General features: G+C 41.4%; 1 protein-coding gene across 1 annotated transcript in view; it reads left to right on the forward strand.

The window, feature by feature from the left end:
* The window catches only part of LOC114654212 (protein unc-13 homolog B-like), an 837,814-nt gene that overhangs the window by 688,604 nt on the left and 132,212 nt on the right, over positions 1-16,998 (forward strand). Inside the window, 3 exon segments of the mRNA XM_051929449.1 lie at positions 460-537; positions 774-851; positions 15,054-15,142. Coding sequence (XP_051785409.1) covers positions 460-537; positions 774-851; positions 15,054-15,142 — 245 coding nt within the window.

The raw sequence follows: 16,998 nt of genomic DNA on the forward strand, positions 1-16,998 counted from the left end.
GGATTAAAGGGCCAGGAGAATGGAAGGGGGACTTTATTACTTGTTCTGTAACTTGCATAGACTGATAAAAGTCAGTTGCATTTGTTTATACATCTGGTGTAGAAGCTTAATGGGCTGCTTAAACTCAGATTATACCTGGCAAAACACTTTGGAAAGATATCTGTGGGAATGGACAATGATGTTTTAGAAGAGTTAAATCTTATTTAGGGAATATTTTAGAATTACCTTTCAAGAGTTAGTAACTGCCATTCTAATTTGGGTCTGTTGTTCTGAGCTTGTTGCCATTTCAGTTTTTTTTCCCCATAATAACCAGCATTGAAAGTAAGTAGATGGATGTTATAGTTGATGTTTATCATTCTTGCTTATCAAGTGATAGTATTTCAAACCAATCTGCATTTGATACTTGAATTTCCGCATTTTGCATTAGTGCAGTTTTCATGGTGCATTTTTTCTCTACAGACTATTGGAAAGGTTCTCATTCAATACGCCGACATAATCTCCAAGAGTTTTGAATCCTACTGTGACAAGGAAAAGCTGGTAATTATATATATTTTTTTAACATATACATGTAAATAATTCCCACATTGTAACATTTATCTTTATATGTTGGATGTCAAAGCTTAGGTTTTGCATTGTCAGGGCTCTGATTAATTAGCTATACTATAGTTGATTATATTACAGTCAATTCATCTGGCAAATTATTTTGACACCTCATATTTGCTTTTTTTATTCCTACAACCAACAAACTGTAACTCTGTTCATTTTTTTCACAGCCTTGTATTCTAATGAACAATATTCAGCAGCTGAGAGTTCAGCTGGAGAAGATGTTTGAGGCTATGGGAGCAAAAGAGGTTGGTAGATCTGAAATTTAAGATTATAGGTACTCCTTCTCTTTTAAGACACATTTTAGTTATTTCCACATTTATGTATTACTGTTACTGTAGAATCTCTTTACATGCATATTAAGGGGCTTATAATTTGAATTACTTTTCTTAGATCAGTTTGAGAAAATATGTGCATGGCATAACATTCAGTTGTGTTCATGAACTTATTTAACTGATTTGAAAGTTGGTGCATTTTATATTTTTTTAGTTTCCTCAAAGTTAGTTATATTTTTGTTTATTAAATATTTTTGGAATAGTGAGTCATATTAAATAATAACAGCTGTAATAGAATACAGTTACATGTGCAATTAGACTACATTAAATGCATGCTTTTTATCAGCACATTACAATATCATCTAGTTAAAAACAAAGCCCATATAGACTTGCGGCAGCTTAATAGCTTTCGTAGATGGCAGAGTCCTACTCAAGTGATGAAAAAAAAAGGCATTGATCGATGTCCTAATCGTTAGTTGTTTGTTGTGGAAGGTCTATGACCAACTGTAGTTCAAATTTCTTAAACATAACATTTTTGAAAGACATACTCAAAGAGTTAAATCCTTTTTAAACTTCAAGGTAAACCACGATGGGCGGCGCAGTGGTAGCGCTGCTGCCTCACAGTTAGGAGACCCGGGTTTGCTTCCCGGGTCCTTCCTGTGTGGAGTTTGCATGTTCTCCCCATGTCTGAGTGGGTTTCCTCCGGGTGCTCCGGTTTCCTCCCACAGTCCAAAGACATGCAGGTTAGGTGGATTGGCGATTCTAAATTGGCCCTAATGTGTGCTTGGTGTGTGGGTGTGTTTGTGTGTGTCCTGCGGTGGGTTGGCACCCTGCCCTAGGATTGGTTCCTGCCTTGTGCCCTGTGTTGGCTGGGATTGGCTCCGGCAGACCCCCGTGACCCTGTGTTCAGATTCAGCAGGTTGGAACATGGATGGATGGGTAAAACCACGATGGTGAACAAGCCTGACATTTTGTGCTGGTACATTATGCAGTTACAGAAATACTGAACCAATATAATGTACAAATAATGCAGATATGAAATTGTTTTTAGGTAATATATACCATAAATATTGAGTACTGTGGAAGCCATCCCGACCACAGACAGACAGACACCTTCTTAAATCCACCACACACAATTTATTAAACTATTTTTAAATGCCAAGTCCATAAACAGTCCCGCACCACACACAGTGCTTCCAGCACCAATCACCCTTCTTGCTGAGCCTCCCAATTGCTCCTCTTTGGGCCGCCTCCTTTCCACTTTCCCAAGCCTTGTCTCCTTCCTCCCGACACCAGCTCTCTCCATTGTTGGAAGGCGGCCCCTTTTATGTTGCCCCGGATATGCTTCAGGTGCCCCTTGATTAACTTCCGCCGGCACTTCCTGGTGTGGCAGAAGTGCCGGCTGAGCAACCGGAAACACTCCTTGTGTCCCTTGGATACCTTATGCCAGCTCTTCCTGGTGTGGCGGAAGTGCTGGCTTCCAGGGCTTCAGGATCCAGAACCCTCCCCCTGGCAGTGGCCACGGGCCCCTATAGGGTTGAGGTTCCCATCTCGGTTCCCGTGACCCCCATAGCAACCAGGGGGTCTGTCCTTTCCTGGCAGAGGCCCTGTATAGGCTTCCTGGCTAGGTATGGCACAATACATTTTTGTTTAGTCTATGATCATATAGTGAAACATTTCCACTTACATTAATTTCTAGATATAATTAGAAAAACAGCTGCAAAAAAAAGATTTTAGCAAACATCTACGAATGCCCCCACGCTTTAACACATATCAGATAGATAGATAGATACTTTATTAATCCCAATTCACATTCTCCAGCAGCAGCATACTGATACAATAAACAATATTAAATTAAAGATTGATAATAATGCAGGTAAAAAAACAGACAATAACTTTGTATAATGTTAAATGTTAACATTTACCCCCCCGGGTGGAATTGAAGAGTCGTAGAAAAACAGCTGCAAAAAAAAGATTTTAGCAAACATCTACGAATGCCCCCACGCTTTAACACATATCAGATAGATAGATAGATACTTTATTAATCCCAATTCACATTCTCCAGCAGCAGCATACTGATACAATAAACAATATTAAATTAAAGATTGATAATAATGCAGGTAAAAAAACAGACAATAACTTTGTATAATGTTAAATGTTAACATTTACCCCCCCGGGTGGAATTGAAGAGTCGCATAGTTTGGGGGAGGAACGATCTCCTCAGTCTGTCAGTGGAGCAGGACAGTTACAGCAGTCTGTCGCTGAAGCTGCTCTTCTGTCTTGAGATGATACTATTTAGTGAATGCAGTGGATTCTCTATAATTGATAGGAGCCTGCTGAGCGCTCGTCGCTCTGCCACAGATGTTAAACTGTCCAGCTCCATGCCAACAATAGAGCCTGCCTTCCTCACCAGTTTGTTCAGGCGTGAGGCGTCTTTCTTCTTAATGCTGCCTCCCCAGCACACCACCACGTAGAAGAGGGCGCTCACCACAACTGTCTGATAGAACATCTGCAGCATCTTATTGCAGATGTTGAAGGACGCCAGCCTTCTAAGGAAGTATAACCGGCTCTGTCCTTTCTTGCACAGAGCATCAGTATTGGCAGTCCAGTCTAATTTATCATCCAGCTGCACTCCCAGATATTTATAGTACTGCACCATCTGCACACAGTCACCTCTGATGATCACGGGGTCCATGAAGCCTCCTAAAATCCACCACCAGCTCCTTGGTTTTGCTGGTGTTCAGGTGTAGGTGGTTTGAGTCGCACCATTTAACAAAGTCATTGATTAGTTCCCTATACTCCTCCTCCTGCCCACTCCTGATGCAGCCCATGATAGCAGTGTCATCAGCGAACTTTTTCACATGGCAGGACTCCGAGTTGTATTGGAAGTCCGATGTATATAGGCTGAACAGGAACGGAGAAAGTACAGTCCCCTGTGGCGCTCCTGTGTTGCTGACCACAATGTCAGACCTGCAGTTCCCAAGACGCACATACAGAGGTCTGTCTTTAAGGTAGTCCACGATCCATGCCACCAGGTATGAATCAACTCCCATCTCTGTCAGTTTGTCCCTAAGGAGCAGAGGTTGGATTGTGTTGAAGGCGCTAGAGAAGTCTAGAAACATAATTCTTACAGCACCACTGCCTCTGTCCAAGTAGGAGAGGGATCGGTGTAGCATATAGATGATGGCATCCTCCGCTCCCACCTTCTCCTGATATGCAAACTGCAGAGGGTCGAGGGCGTGTTGAACCTGTGGCCTCAGGTGGTGAAGCAGCAGCCTCTCCATGGTCTTCATCACATGTGATGTCAGAGCAACTGGCTGGAAGTCATTCAGCTCACTAGGACGTGATACCTTTGGGACTGGGGTGATGCAAGATGTTTTCCAGAGCCTCGGGACTCTCCCCTGTTCCAGGCTCAGGTTGAAGATGCGCTGTAGAGGACCCCCCAGCTCCGATGCACAGACCTTCAGCAGTCGTGGCGATACTCCATCTGGGCCCGCTGCTTTGCTGACACGAAGTCTCCTCAGCTCTCTGCTCACCTGCGCTGCTGTAAGTGGGGATGTCTCTCCTATGCTGGTATCAGCAGAAGGATGTATGGAGGTTGCAGTACTCCGAGGTGAGAGTGAGAATGGGTTAGGGTGGTCAACCTGTTAAAGAAGTTGTTCATTTGGTTTGCTCTCTTCACGTCTCTCTCGATGGTGGCACCCCGCTTCGAGCTGCAGCCAGTGATGATCTTCATCCCATCCCACACTTCCTTCATGCTGTTATTCTGCAACTTCTGCTCCAGCTTTCTCCTGTACTGCTCCTTCGCCGCCCTGAGCTGGACTCGGAGTTCCTTCTGCTCGCGCTTGAGCTCATGCTGATCACCGCTTTTAAAAGCCCTTTTCTTCTGGTTCAAAAGGCCCTTGATGTCACTTGTAATCCATGGCTTGTTGTTAGCATAGCAGCGTACAGTTCTTACTGGGACTACAATGTCCATACAGAAGTTGGTGTAGTCAGTAGTGCAGTCAACAACCTCCTCAATGTTCTCACTATATGATCCCTGCAGGATATCCCAGTCTGTAGTTCCAAAGCATTCTCTAAGAGCTTTCTCTGCCTCTGGGGACCACTTCCTGAATGAGCGTGTAGTTGTAGGTAGGACCGTCACTCTTGGTTTGTAGTGAGGCTGAAGCAGAACCAGGTTATGATCTGCTTTCCCAAGCGCAGGCAGCGGGGTGGCGCTGTATGCATCTTTAACGTTTGCATACAGTAAATCAATAGTTTTATTTCCCCGGGTGTTACAGTCCACATACTGGGAGAAGGCAGGTAATGTTTTGTCCAGCGTCACATGGTTAAAGTCTCCAGCGATTAGCACAAGTGCCTCAGGGTGCTGCGTTTGTAACTTAGCAACAGCAGAATGGATGATGTCACTCGCTATCTCCACGTCCGTCCGAGGAGGGATGTAAACAATAACAACAATGACCTGTCCAAACTCTCTGGGCAAGTAATAGGGATGCAAACTTACGGCCAACAGTTCAATGTCCCTGCAGCAAGTGGAGACTTTGACGTTAACATGTCCAGAGTTACACCACCGTGTATTAACATAGAGATCGAGTCCTCCTCCTTTGTGCTTCCCGCAGGTACTTGCATCTCTGTCCGCTCTAACTGTGTTAAACCCGGGTAGCTCCATGTTAGCATCTGGGATGGTGGTACTTAGCCACGTTTCGCAAAAGCACAATAAACTGCATTCTCTGTAGGTTCTGACATTTTTCACCAGCGCAGCCAAGTTCGTCGATCTTATTTGAGATTGAGTTCACATTTCCCAGAATCACAGAAGGCACCGAGGGCTTAAAACGCCACTTTCTCGCAAGCCGCTTCATTTTTTGCTTAGTGCCGGCTCTTCTGCCATGATACCGCCTTCTTACCTCGTCGGGTAAACAGGGGTACCACTTCGGAACTGGCATTTGTTCTCAGCGCTCTAAGTTGAGTACTTGATAGACGAGTCTCGGCGTGTAAAAAATCCATGCCCACGTTGTAAAAAGTAAGTGTGTCCAGGGAACGAATCCTCATAAAATAAAGTGATAGGAGTGATCAATAAAAAAGAGAAAAATAAAAGTAGAAAATAAATAAATAAGTAAATCTATACTAATAAAAGGCAAAGCCCTCACTGACTGACTGACTCACTCACTCACTCACTCATCACTAATTCTCCAACTTCCCATGTAGGTAGAAGGCTGAAATTTGGCAGGCTCATTCCTTACAGCTTACTTACAAAAGTTAGGCAGGTTTCATTTCGAAATTCTACGTGTAATGGTCATAACTGGAACCTGTTTTTTGTCCATATATTCTAATGGAGGAGGCGGAGTCATCACGTATTAAGCCTCCTACGTAATCACGTGAACTGAAAACGAGGAAGAGATTTACAGCACAAGTCAAACGCGGGAAACGAAGGTAAATGACTGTCTTTTAATTGTTGAGTGTCTTTAATACTGTGTAAGCATACATATTAACACATGTGCAATTAAACGTGGTGCATTTACGGGGTGATTTCTCAGGCTTAAAAGCTCGCCTTTTATTAAAAAGGTAAATGCAAACTGTTTTCATTCTGAAGGGCACAAACCACGTTAGATTTCAGCCGTTAAACGCGCAAAAATGTCAGTACACCAGATAAATACGCGCAACATATTATCAGTTGTATTGTATGCTTACAATACATATAGAAATGTGTTAATCGTTAACTAATATTATGGGATGGTGTTTTTCGACTCGCGCTTGATTTAAACGATTGCATGTCTTGGTGGTTTGTGTAGCTTATTGTCAATATCTTTACACCTCTTTTTAAGACTTAATTTTAAAAAGGTTTTCTTTTTCTTCTTAATTAAAATTTAAAAGTAATACTTCACCGCTGCGAAGCCCCTCTAGCGCTGACATCTGAGGTTCGATTACCGTAAGCGAGTGCAGTGAGTGTGGACGCCTGATGAGCCAAGAATAAGGGGGAAACACGTGTCGCGTACTCTTTGCATTAGTTGACAGTAAACTATTTTCAACCATTCTATGATCTGCTTCTCACAAATGAAGGCACCGTGGCTGATGTTAGCTGACTTGCTGGCCAACCATAAGCGTTACCTGGTAGGTAACCACCCACTCACTTCACTCCCTTACGGGAATCGAACCTTGTACGTCAGCGCTAGAGGCGAAGCCCCTAAAATTGTGCCACGGCGTGTGGTTCGTTTATTTGACAGCATGTAGATCGGGGTAATTACATTCACGGCATTCGTAGTCTGATTCACAATCTGATTGTATGGGTGGTTACCTACCAGGTAACGCTTATGGTTAGCCAGCAAGTCAGCTCGAAGTGATCACTCGAGTGAAGGCGGCTTCACAAAAAAAACAGATACTTAACAAACTGTTATTGGTATATTTTCCCTCAATTTAAAAATTTTTTCTTTTCTTCTTAATAAAAATTTAAAAGCAGTACTTCGCCGGTGCGAAGCGCGGGGATTTGAGCGACTGACGCATACAGACATATTCAGGAGTGCAGGTACTTCGGAAAGAAAGCACCGTGTAAACCTAAAGTTTAAATTAAGTTCATAGACCTACAAAAGGTTGCCATTGATTTCAGGCAAGATTGCTTTTCTCATGTACAACTATACGTTGCATTCTCAAGAGTGTGCTTGCACAGCTTGGTCATATTACAACCGGAGTGCTGAACTGACAACGTGGTATACAAACAGAACTATAACAATCGTAATAAACGAACAAAAAAAACAGTGGACAACCCGTGGATTAAATAAAAAGGCTGCTTCCGTTGGCGAAGCAACGAAAAAGGAAGACCTTATATGGCGTTCGTTTATAAAACAGCGGAAAGGCTGTGTGAAGTCAGCTTCACAAAAAACCAAATCCTTAACAAATTGTTATTGGTATATTTTCCCTCAATTTAAAAAGGTTTTCTTTCTTCTTAATAAAATTTAAAAGCTGTACTTCGCCGGTGCGAAGCGCGTGGATTTGAGCGACTGACGCATACAAACATATTCATGAGTGCAAGTACTTTGGAAAGAAAGCACCGTGTAAACCTAAAGTTTAAATTAAGTTCATAGACCTACAAAAGGTTGCCATTGATTTGAGGCAAGATTGCTTTTCTCCTTTACAACTATACGTTGCATTCTTAACAGTAAGCTTGCACGGCTTGGTCATATTACAACCGGAGTGCTGAACTGACAACGTGGTATACAAACAGAACTATAACAATTGTAAAAAAAGAAAGAAAAAAAAGCGAAGAACCCTTGGATTTAATAAAAAGGCTTCTTCCTTGGCGAAGCAAGGAAAAAGGAAGACCTTATATGGCGTTCGTTTATAAAACAGCGGAAAAGCTGTGTTAAGGCTGCTTCACAAAAAAACAGATCCTTAACAAATTGTTATTGGTATAATTTTTTTTTTCTTTCTTCAGTAATATTTAATCTCCTTAAAGAAAAAGAACATATGCATTTTACTTTTTTTGTATCTCTTTAGTAATATTTTAGTGTAAAAGGATAACCAGTATTTAAACCTTTTATGTTACTTTATAAAGTTATTTTACACAATGTTGAAAAATTAATAAGAAAGCTACATATTTTGGCAGCTGCTGCTTTAATTTTCAATGAAATGAAAAAATCTCTCCAAGAGATCTAAAAAGGAGAAACCCTCATTTATAAAGGTTTGCTGCAGATGACTTAACTGAAAATAAATGAATAGTTCCTATGTGTATAATACATATTTATCTATTTTACTTATGCCTTTATTGCAGCAACTTGCAACATCTGAGGTACAATTTGTTATATTACTTTTGTTTTTTGCAGCACAGGCAGGTGAAGTGACTTCTTCAGGGTCACACAGTGGTGTCAGTACCAGGATTTGAACTGACAAACTCCGGGTTTGCTGAAATATTACTGAAGAAAGAAAAAAAACGAAAACGGGCAAATAGGGCTATGCATACAAATGTCCATCCATCCATTATCCAACCCGCTATATCCTAAATACAGGAGCCAATCCCTGCCAACACAGGTTACAAGGCAGGAAACAAACCCCAGGCAAGGTGCCAGCCCACCACAGGGCGCACACACCCACACACCAGGGACAATTTAGAATCGCCAATGCACCTAACCTGCATGTCGTTGGACTGTGGGAGGAAACCGGAGTACCCGGGGAGAACATTCAAACTCCACGCAGGGAAGCGAACCCGGGTCTCCTACCTGGCACCTTTCACTGCGCCACCATGCCGCCCGCATACAAACTTAAAAGGTTTAAATAAAACAGAAATATATACCTTTATTTTTACTTCCTTAACTTGTGGAGGGTGTATCCTGTAGCAAAGCCCTAAGTTTTTTCGTGAAAGCCCCTTTCAGTCAATAAGCCTTAAAAACAGGTGTAAAGCTAAACTTGCAGCACCGCTATTCAATTACACTTGCCTAACGCCTCTCCTAAGGGGACATACTGTGGGATCTAGGCATCAGTCAAAGCACCAATCACAGTCCCGATTAGAAAGCGGGAAGCTGTGATTTGTCGTCTCCCTCCCATGTAACAATCACAGCCCGTGTTACAACGCACTATGTATGTATGTATATATGAAGAGGATGGATGGATGAATATCTGTGTGTTTATGTATGTGTGTATATGTATGTGTATATATATATATGTTGATATGTGTATATACAGTGGTGTGAAAAAAACTATTTGCCCCCTTCCTGATTTCTTATTCTTTGCATGTTTGTCACACAAAATGTTTCTGATCATCAAACACATTTAACCATTAGTCAAATATAACACAAGTAAACACAAAATGCAGTTTTTTAAATGATGGTTTTTATTATTTAGGGGAGAAAAAAAATCCAAACCTATATGGCCATGTGTGAAAAAGTAATTGCCCCCTTGTTAAAAAATAACCTAACTGTGGTGTATCACACCTGAGTTCAATTTCCGTAGCCACCCCCAGGCCTGATTACTGCCACACCTGTTTCAATCAAAAAATCACTTAAATAGGAGCTGCCTGACACAGAGAAGTAGACCAAAAGCACCTCAAAAGCTAGACATCATGCCAAGATCCAAAGAAATTCAGGAACAAATGAGAACAGAAGTAATTGAGATCTATCAGTCTGGTAAAGGTTATAAAGCCATTTCTAAAGCTTTGGGACTCAGCGAACCACAGTGAGAGCCATTATCCACAAATGGCAAAAACATGGAACAGTGGTGAACCTTCCCAGGAGTGGCCGGCCGACCAAAATTACCCCAAGAGCGCAGAGACGACTCATCCGAGAGGTCACAAAAGACCCAGGACAACGTCTAAAGAACTGCAGGCCTCACTTGCCTCAATTAAGGTCAGTGTTCACGACTCCACCATAAGAAAGAGACTGGGCAAAAAACGGCCTGCATGGCAGATTTCCAAGACGCAAACCACTGTTAAGCAAAAAGAACATTAGGGCTCGTCTCAATTTTGCTAAGAAACATCTCAATGATTGCCAAGACTTTTGGGAAAATACCTTGGGGACTGATGAGTCAAAAGTTGAACTTTTTGGAAGGCAAATGTCCCGTTACATCTGGCGTAAAAGGAACACAGCATTTCAGAAAAAGAACATCATACCAACAGTAAAATATGGTGGTGGTAGTGTGATGGTCTGGGGATGTTTGCTGCTTCAGGACCTGGAAGGCTTGCTGTGATAGATGGAACCATGAATTCTACTGTCTACCAAAAAATCCTGAAGGAGAATGTCCGGCCATCTGTTCGTCAACTCAAGCTGAAGCGATCTTGGGTGCTGCAACAGGACAATGACCCAAAACACACCAGCAAATCCACCGCTGAATGGCTGAAGAAAAACAAAATGAAGACTTTGGAGTGGCCTAGTCAAAGTCCTGACCTGAATCCAATTGAGATGCTATGGCATGACCTTAAAAAGGCGGTTCATGCTAGAAAACCCTCAAATAAAGCTGAATTACAACAATTTTGCAAAGATGAGTGGGCCAAAATTCCTCCAGAGTGCTGTAAAAGACTCATGGCAAGTTATCGCAAACGCTTGATTGCAGTTATTGCTGCTAAGGGTGGCCCAACCAGTTATTAGGTTCAGGGGGCAATTACTTTTTCACACAGGGCCATGTAGGTTTGGATTTTTTTTTTCTCCCTAAATAATAAACACCATCATTTAAAAACTGCATTTTGTGTTTACTTGTGTTATATTTGACTAATGGTTTAATGTGTTTGATGATCAGAAACATTTTGTGTGACAAACATGCAAAAGAATAAGAAATCAGGAAGGGGGGCAATAGTTTTTCACACCACTGTATATATATATGTATATATATGTGGATGTGTATATGTATATATATATGTATGTATATATATGTATATGTAGATATGTGTATATACGTATATGTATATATATGTTTACATAACCTCTTTAACACACTACTTCTCCGCTGCGAAGCGCGGGTGTTTTGCTAGTAAATAAATAAGTAGAAAAATAAAGTCGTACACGGAGCTGCTGAAAAGGCTGCCACTCTCGGCGGCGCCTGAGTCATTAAACATCAGTTACATCAGTGTAACACTGTAAGGTTTAAAGAAGAGAAGAATAAACCTGATCAACAAAATTGATTGTCATTTTGTGTGCATTGTAGTGAAAATTTTGAACAATAGAAACATATCCAAAGGTAAGTGTAATAGTAAACGTACTGACAGACAACCTTAGCTTTTTGGAAATGACTTTATATGAAGAATAGAGAATGCTGCATTGTGAATAGAAGGTTAAATAAGGAATAACAACTCTAGAATGCAAGAATAAAAAGATAAATCATTAATGGAGCCGTACAGTCAAACCTAGTTTGAAATTTACATATGATTCACCAAACTAAAAAATGGTACATAGATTTTTTTTTCGCTTGTTGACACTTGATGATGAAGGCAGTCAAAGGGAAAATTTTAGCATTCCAGACAGAGGCTAAAAATGTGTGACAAAGGAATGCAGCATCTGAAGACAAAATGATAATCGATGAAGTGATTTAGCAAGGTTCAGCCATCTAAGAGAAAGAGTTGATCTTGTTGGTGAGATTCCACAGTAAGCAGCACATTACGTGTTCATTTAGATATTGAAAATGTGCATGCCTGTAAGCACTAGTCCCACTGAGGAGTAAGGAGATGTTATATTTATGTATGGCCACTGTAGAACCTGGAGAAAATTTTGAACAGAACATGAGACCATGTTTGTTATAAGTTAACTCAAAAGAACTATTGTGGCGGGCGGCTGGGGGCGGTACCCAGCTGGAACACTTTGAAGGACCGGGAGAGGGACTATGCCTCCACTGGACCACAAGAGGGCAGCTGCCCTGGTTGGTATGGGGACCACGGGAACAGAGCATGAAAGCTCAACCCTATAGGGCGCCCCGATGGCACTTCTGCCACACCCAGAGGTGCTGGTGGAAGGAAAACCAGGGTGCTTCCAGGTGCTCGTGCGGCGCTTCCACCACACCAGGAAGTGCCGCAGGGAGCTCATCAGATCCCATACTTTAAAAAAAATGAGAAGGTGGGGGTGGGGCATGATACTTTGTAACTTCAATTTTTATTACTGGGTATTAAATATACTGTATATATTTTAACACAATGGAAGAAAGCAGACAGTTTTGATTTGGCATCTGCTTGGTTTGCCAAGCATTTTGCCAACTACTTTAAAGAGTCCATTTCAGTGCCAAAAATGCCAAATTAAATCCACTGTGATCAAAGATAATACTAATAAAAATAGTAATAATACTAACATTTATATAGCACTTTTCAAACCTAATGAAAGCACTTTATGTAGACAATGGGGAACAACTTCAACCACCACCAATGTACAACAACCACCTGTATTATATGACCACAGCCATTCCTGCTCCGAGTCAAGACTTCGGTTTAATGTCTCATACAAAAGACAGTAGCGGTTTCTCAGCACAGTGTCCCTAATGCTGCACTGGTACATTGGAACCCATACACAGACTAAAGGGTAAGTGCCCCATTATGACCTCACCATCACCTCCTCTAGCAGCAACCCAGGCTTTTTCTTAGATGGTCTTCTATCCAAGTACTGGATGGGTCCATATGTGCTTAGCTTCAGGTCAATTACCTATTCTGAAGTGCATGTGGTATGGCAGCTGGCTGTTGTATAATGTGGTCGAAATTTAACATCTTATTAAAGAAAGAAACGTCCTCTAACAGGACAATTCAGTAATCAGGCAGGAGAAAAGCTGTTCATTATATCTTTTAATTACTCCTCAGCAAAATGCCTTGGACGGAATATTCTTCAAAAGCAGTCCGTTTCAGCATGGTCAGAATGATCAGACTGGTCCGAGAAACAAAAGATAAAGGTTCATTTTATAAACTGTTGAATTTACATACAGCGTCAATCAATGTATACTTTTTACTGTGGTTGGTTCATTGGTTTACACCCAAATGATTTATATAAAATTAAAGTCTGCTATATTCTTGTTCTTCTTATACCTTTTGAGATGAGCCACCACCCTTGAACTATCTGTGCATATAACAACTGTCCATTCTAGATTATAGGACATCTGCTGATTTCTTAGTCTTCTCTTAGTCATCCTTCAGTACATTTTGTATATTACATCAATCTTTCTTCTGGTACACCAGCAAGCCTACGATTCTCGAAAGAATCGCAAATCCAAGAATGGCAATCACTTTCTGTTCCCTCCGATACTTGGAGGGATGAAATATCATGGAGGGTGGGTGCGTCCTGGGAAAGTTCATTTAATTAAATAAACATATTTGTACTAAAGCGGTTTCTTTTTGGAGCTGTGACTCATCTGGTTCTGGTGTTTCAGAAGCGCGTTGTAGGTGCCTTCGTTTATTGTTTTTATTCATGCAGTCTCTTTTTTGTTTTTCTATGGATGTGTCGTCAGTGAGAACTCGTTTTCTGACGGCGGCAGATTCGCGTGCTGAAGTGACCATGGCGGCGGATCCGGTGCGGTGGTGGGGGTGGTCGCGTTTGGTCGGCTGTACAACCTGGCGTGCACGCTTTACCTCAGGTTTAGTTCACAGGTCGTAGCCATGGTAAAGTTTTCATTTAATTAAATAAATATATTTGTACTAAAACGGTTTCTTTGTGTGGGCGCCTTCGTTCATTGTTTTTATCCATACGGGCTCGTTTACAGGTCGTAGCCATACGGGCTCGTGTTCGTATTACTAATCGTTGAGCTCCTTCCATTTGGAGCCGTGACTCCTAGCCTTTGTGTATTGTTTTTATCCATGCGGTGTCGTCTTTGTTGTTCTGTGGCTGTGTCGTTAGGTAGAAGTCGTTTACTGTTAGGAAGCATACTCCAACTTACACACACTGATTGCTGGCACAGTGGATTAGAGCAGGTGTAGTTTACAGGTCGTGGTGTTTGGGCGCCACGCACTGACTCTGGGAACTACGAGCTCGGTTTTTGTGTCTGGTGTGTCTGAAGCACGTTGTAGGAGCCTCCGTGTATTGTTTTTATCCATGCGGTCTCGTCTTTGTTGTCTGGAGCCGTGACTTCTTTGCGTGTGGTGTTTTTGAAGCGCGTTGTAGGAGCCTCCGTTTATTGTTTTTATCTATGCGGTCTCGTCTTTGTTGTTTTGTGGCTGTGTTGTTAGGTAGACGTCATTTACTGTTAGGAATCATAATTGAACTTACTTTTAATACTGAATTACCGTCATGTGATCCAAATATGCCACACTGACTGCTGGCACAGTGGATTAGAGCAAGTTTAGTTTACAGGTTGTGTTGTTTGGGCGCCACCTACTGACTCTGAGAAGCCGCTGGGTTTGACTCAGGGGCGCCGAGGCGCTGTGCGCATGCGCCTTGGTGCGTCCGCCGTGCATAAATTAAACTGTCGTTTAGTAATATAGATTCTTTAATTACTTGACCATCTCAAGATTTTTCCTAAACCAATTCTTACATTTCAGTGTACATTTTGTTGTTCACTTGACCTTTATTTGGTTTCCCACATTTATTAACCCTTTATGCTATTTCTTTAAGATGAATGCCATGTTACCCTAAAATTATTCTTCCACAATAACAATAAAATGTAAAGACATCCAAGAGGGGAATAGCTTTCATAGGCACCGTGCATACTTAATTGATCCCAGTAGGAAAAAAGAACTAACTTACTAATACAACTTAATTATATATTTTATTTGTGACTGTATTTTTGTTTCCTTTTCAGTTGGACCTTGAAGCTAGTGATACCTTGAACGACCTTCAAGTGAAACTGAACAATGTCCTAGATGAACTCAGTACTGTATTTGGGAACAGGTGTGTGGTGGAAGTTATGTTAATGCTTTACTAGAAGTTGCCAATCAGCGTACAAGAAAGGGACTAAATCTACAGCAAAGTATTAAGTATGAAATAATTTTAAAATGCCCTAATGGAAAGTGCAAAAGAATACCCTTTGCATGTAATAACACAGAACTGAGATTAAGGTAGGAATATAATCTGACTGTGTAAAGAACACACATACAGGGTGATACAACATGGATTATTCAGTATATAGTGTGTTTCATGTTACAGAAAACTCCCATTGATAATCCTCCCAAACCCATGCTGCAATAGAGGCCTGCACTCTAACATAGAAATGATCAAAGAGAACATAAATGTCCTCCTGTGTAATTTTAGTCCATGCCTTTTTGACTTAGAAGCACAACTGTTTGAGGTGTATTGCTGGTGACTGAGTACAGATAACATGACATGTAATCCAGACCCATATGTAGTCAATCAGAGTTGATGAATAGCCTCTAGAGCAGTGTTTCCCAGACTCAGTCCTGGGGACCCACTGTGGCTGCAGGTTTTTGTTCCAACCAGATTCCTTATCAGTGACAACACCTGATAACACTGAGCTCATTTAATTCGCTGGTATTTTTTATTCTTTTATTCGACATTCAGAAAAGCATAGCAGCATGATTTTTACATTTATAAGACATTTAGAAATATTTCTGCTTTTGCTATAGATTTAAATGCTTAACTCTGTTTTGTTGATTTCATTATACTTTGCCCATTCTCTGTGCAGTTTTTCCCCCTTCGTTGTATCTTAATAATGATAATTTAAAACAAGCAGATCAGACACGCTGGCAAATAACACAATAATCAAAGGCTGCAACTACTTTAGAGTCAGCCCCACTAATTAGTAAATAATGGATTAAATAAACAAACAATTAGAACACCTTGAAAAGTAGAATGAAAATCAAGATGAAAATACTGTTATAAAGAAAAAAAAATACATTATTCCTGTATAACTGCTTTGTACATTTTTTTTTTTTAGCAAACTTAGTTTTCTAATTTCTATATTGTTCCCTAAACACAGAAGTTGGGAAATATCAGTTCACTTAATTAGCCTAGGAGTTGGTTGGAACAAAAACCTGCAGCCACAGGAGTCCATAGGACCGAGGTTGTGAAACACTGCTCTAGAGCAATTTGAGTTGCATGGGAGGAATGCATTGTAACAGATAGAGGCACTGTCGACCCCTTGAACCCTCAGATCAGACATCAGACACCAGATAAAAGTCCAATTATTATTTATTTTATAATAATAATGTGCACCAAGCACCCTCCACTCCACTATACTCAAACACTACAATAATACAATACAATCAATAATCAATACACAATCCTCCACTCCCAGACACTTAGCCACCCTTCCTCCCAGCTCAGCTCAACGTCTGGGATTTCCCACAATCCTCTTATAGTCCTTGACCCAGAAGTGGTTCTGTCCCTCAGTCCATGTAACTTTCTATCACTTCCGGGTCAGGTAAAAACTTCTCCTTTTCTTCAGCCCGGAAGTATATCATTTCCTCCATTCCCGTGACTTGGAAATACTTCCGGGCTATACGGAAAGCATAAATCCCTGGGCCTCCCTGCAGCGACTCCTGGCGGCCCCCATGGTATCCAGCAGGGCTGTGAAGAAAAACTCCAAGGTCCATGATTCCCTGCTGGCATTCGGGGGCACCTCCATGCTGCAAGGAGGGCTCCATCTGGCGGCTTGGAGGTGTTGGCCGGAATATATGGTCGGCAATCCCTCACAGCATGCAGGCATTGTCTTTCTGAAAGAACACATTTTACATTTCATGCATTACCGGTATTAGGATCAGCTGCATGACATCACAGGTAGCACTGGA

The sequence above is a fragment of the Erpetoichthys calabaricus genome, chromosome 7 (assembly GCF_900747795.2).
Source record: "Erpetoichthys calabaricus chromosome 7, fErpCal1.3, whole genome shotgun sequence".
NCBI lineage: Eukaryota > Metazoa > Chordata > Cladistia > Polypteriformes > Polypteridae > Erpetoichthys > Erpetoichthys calabaricus.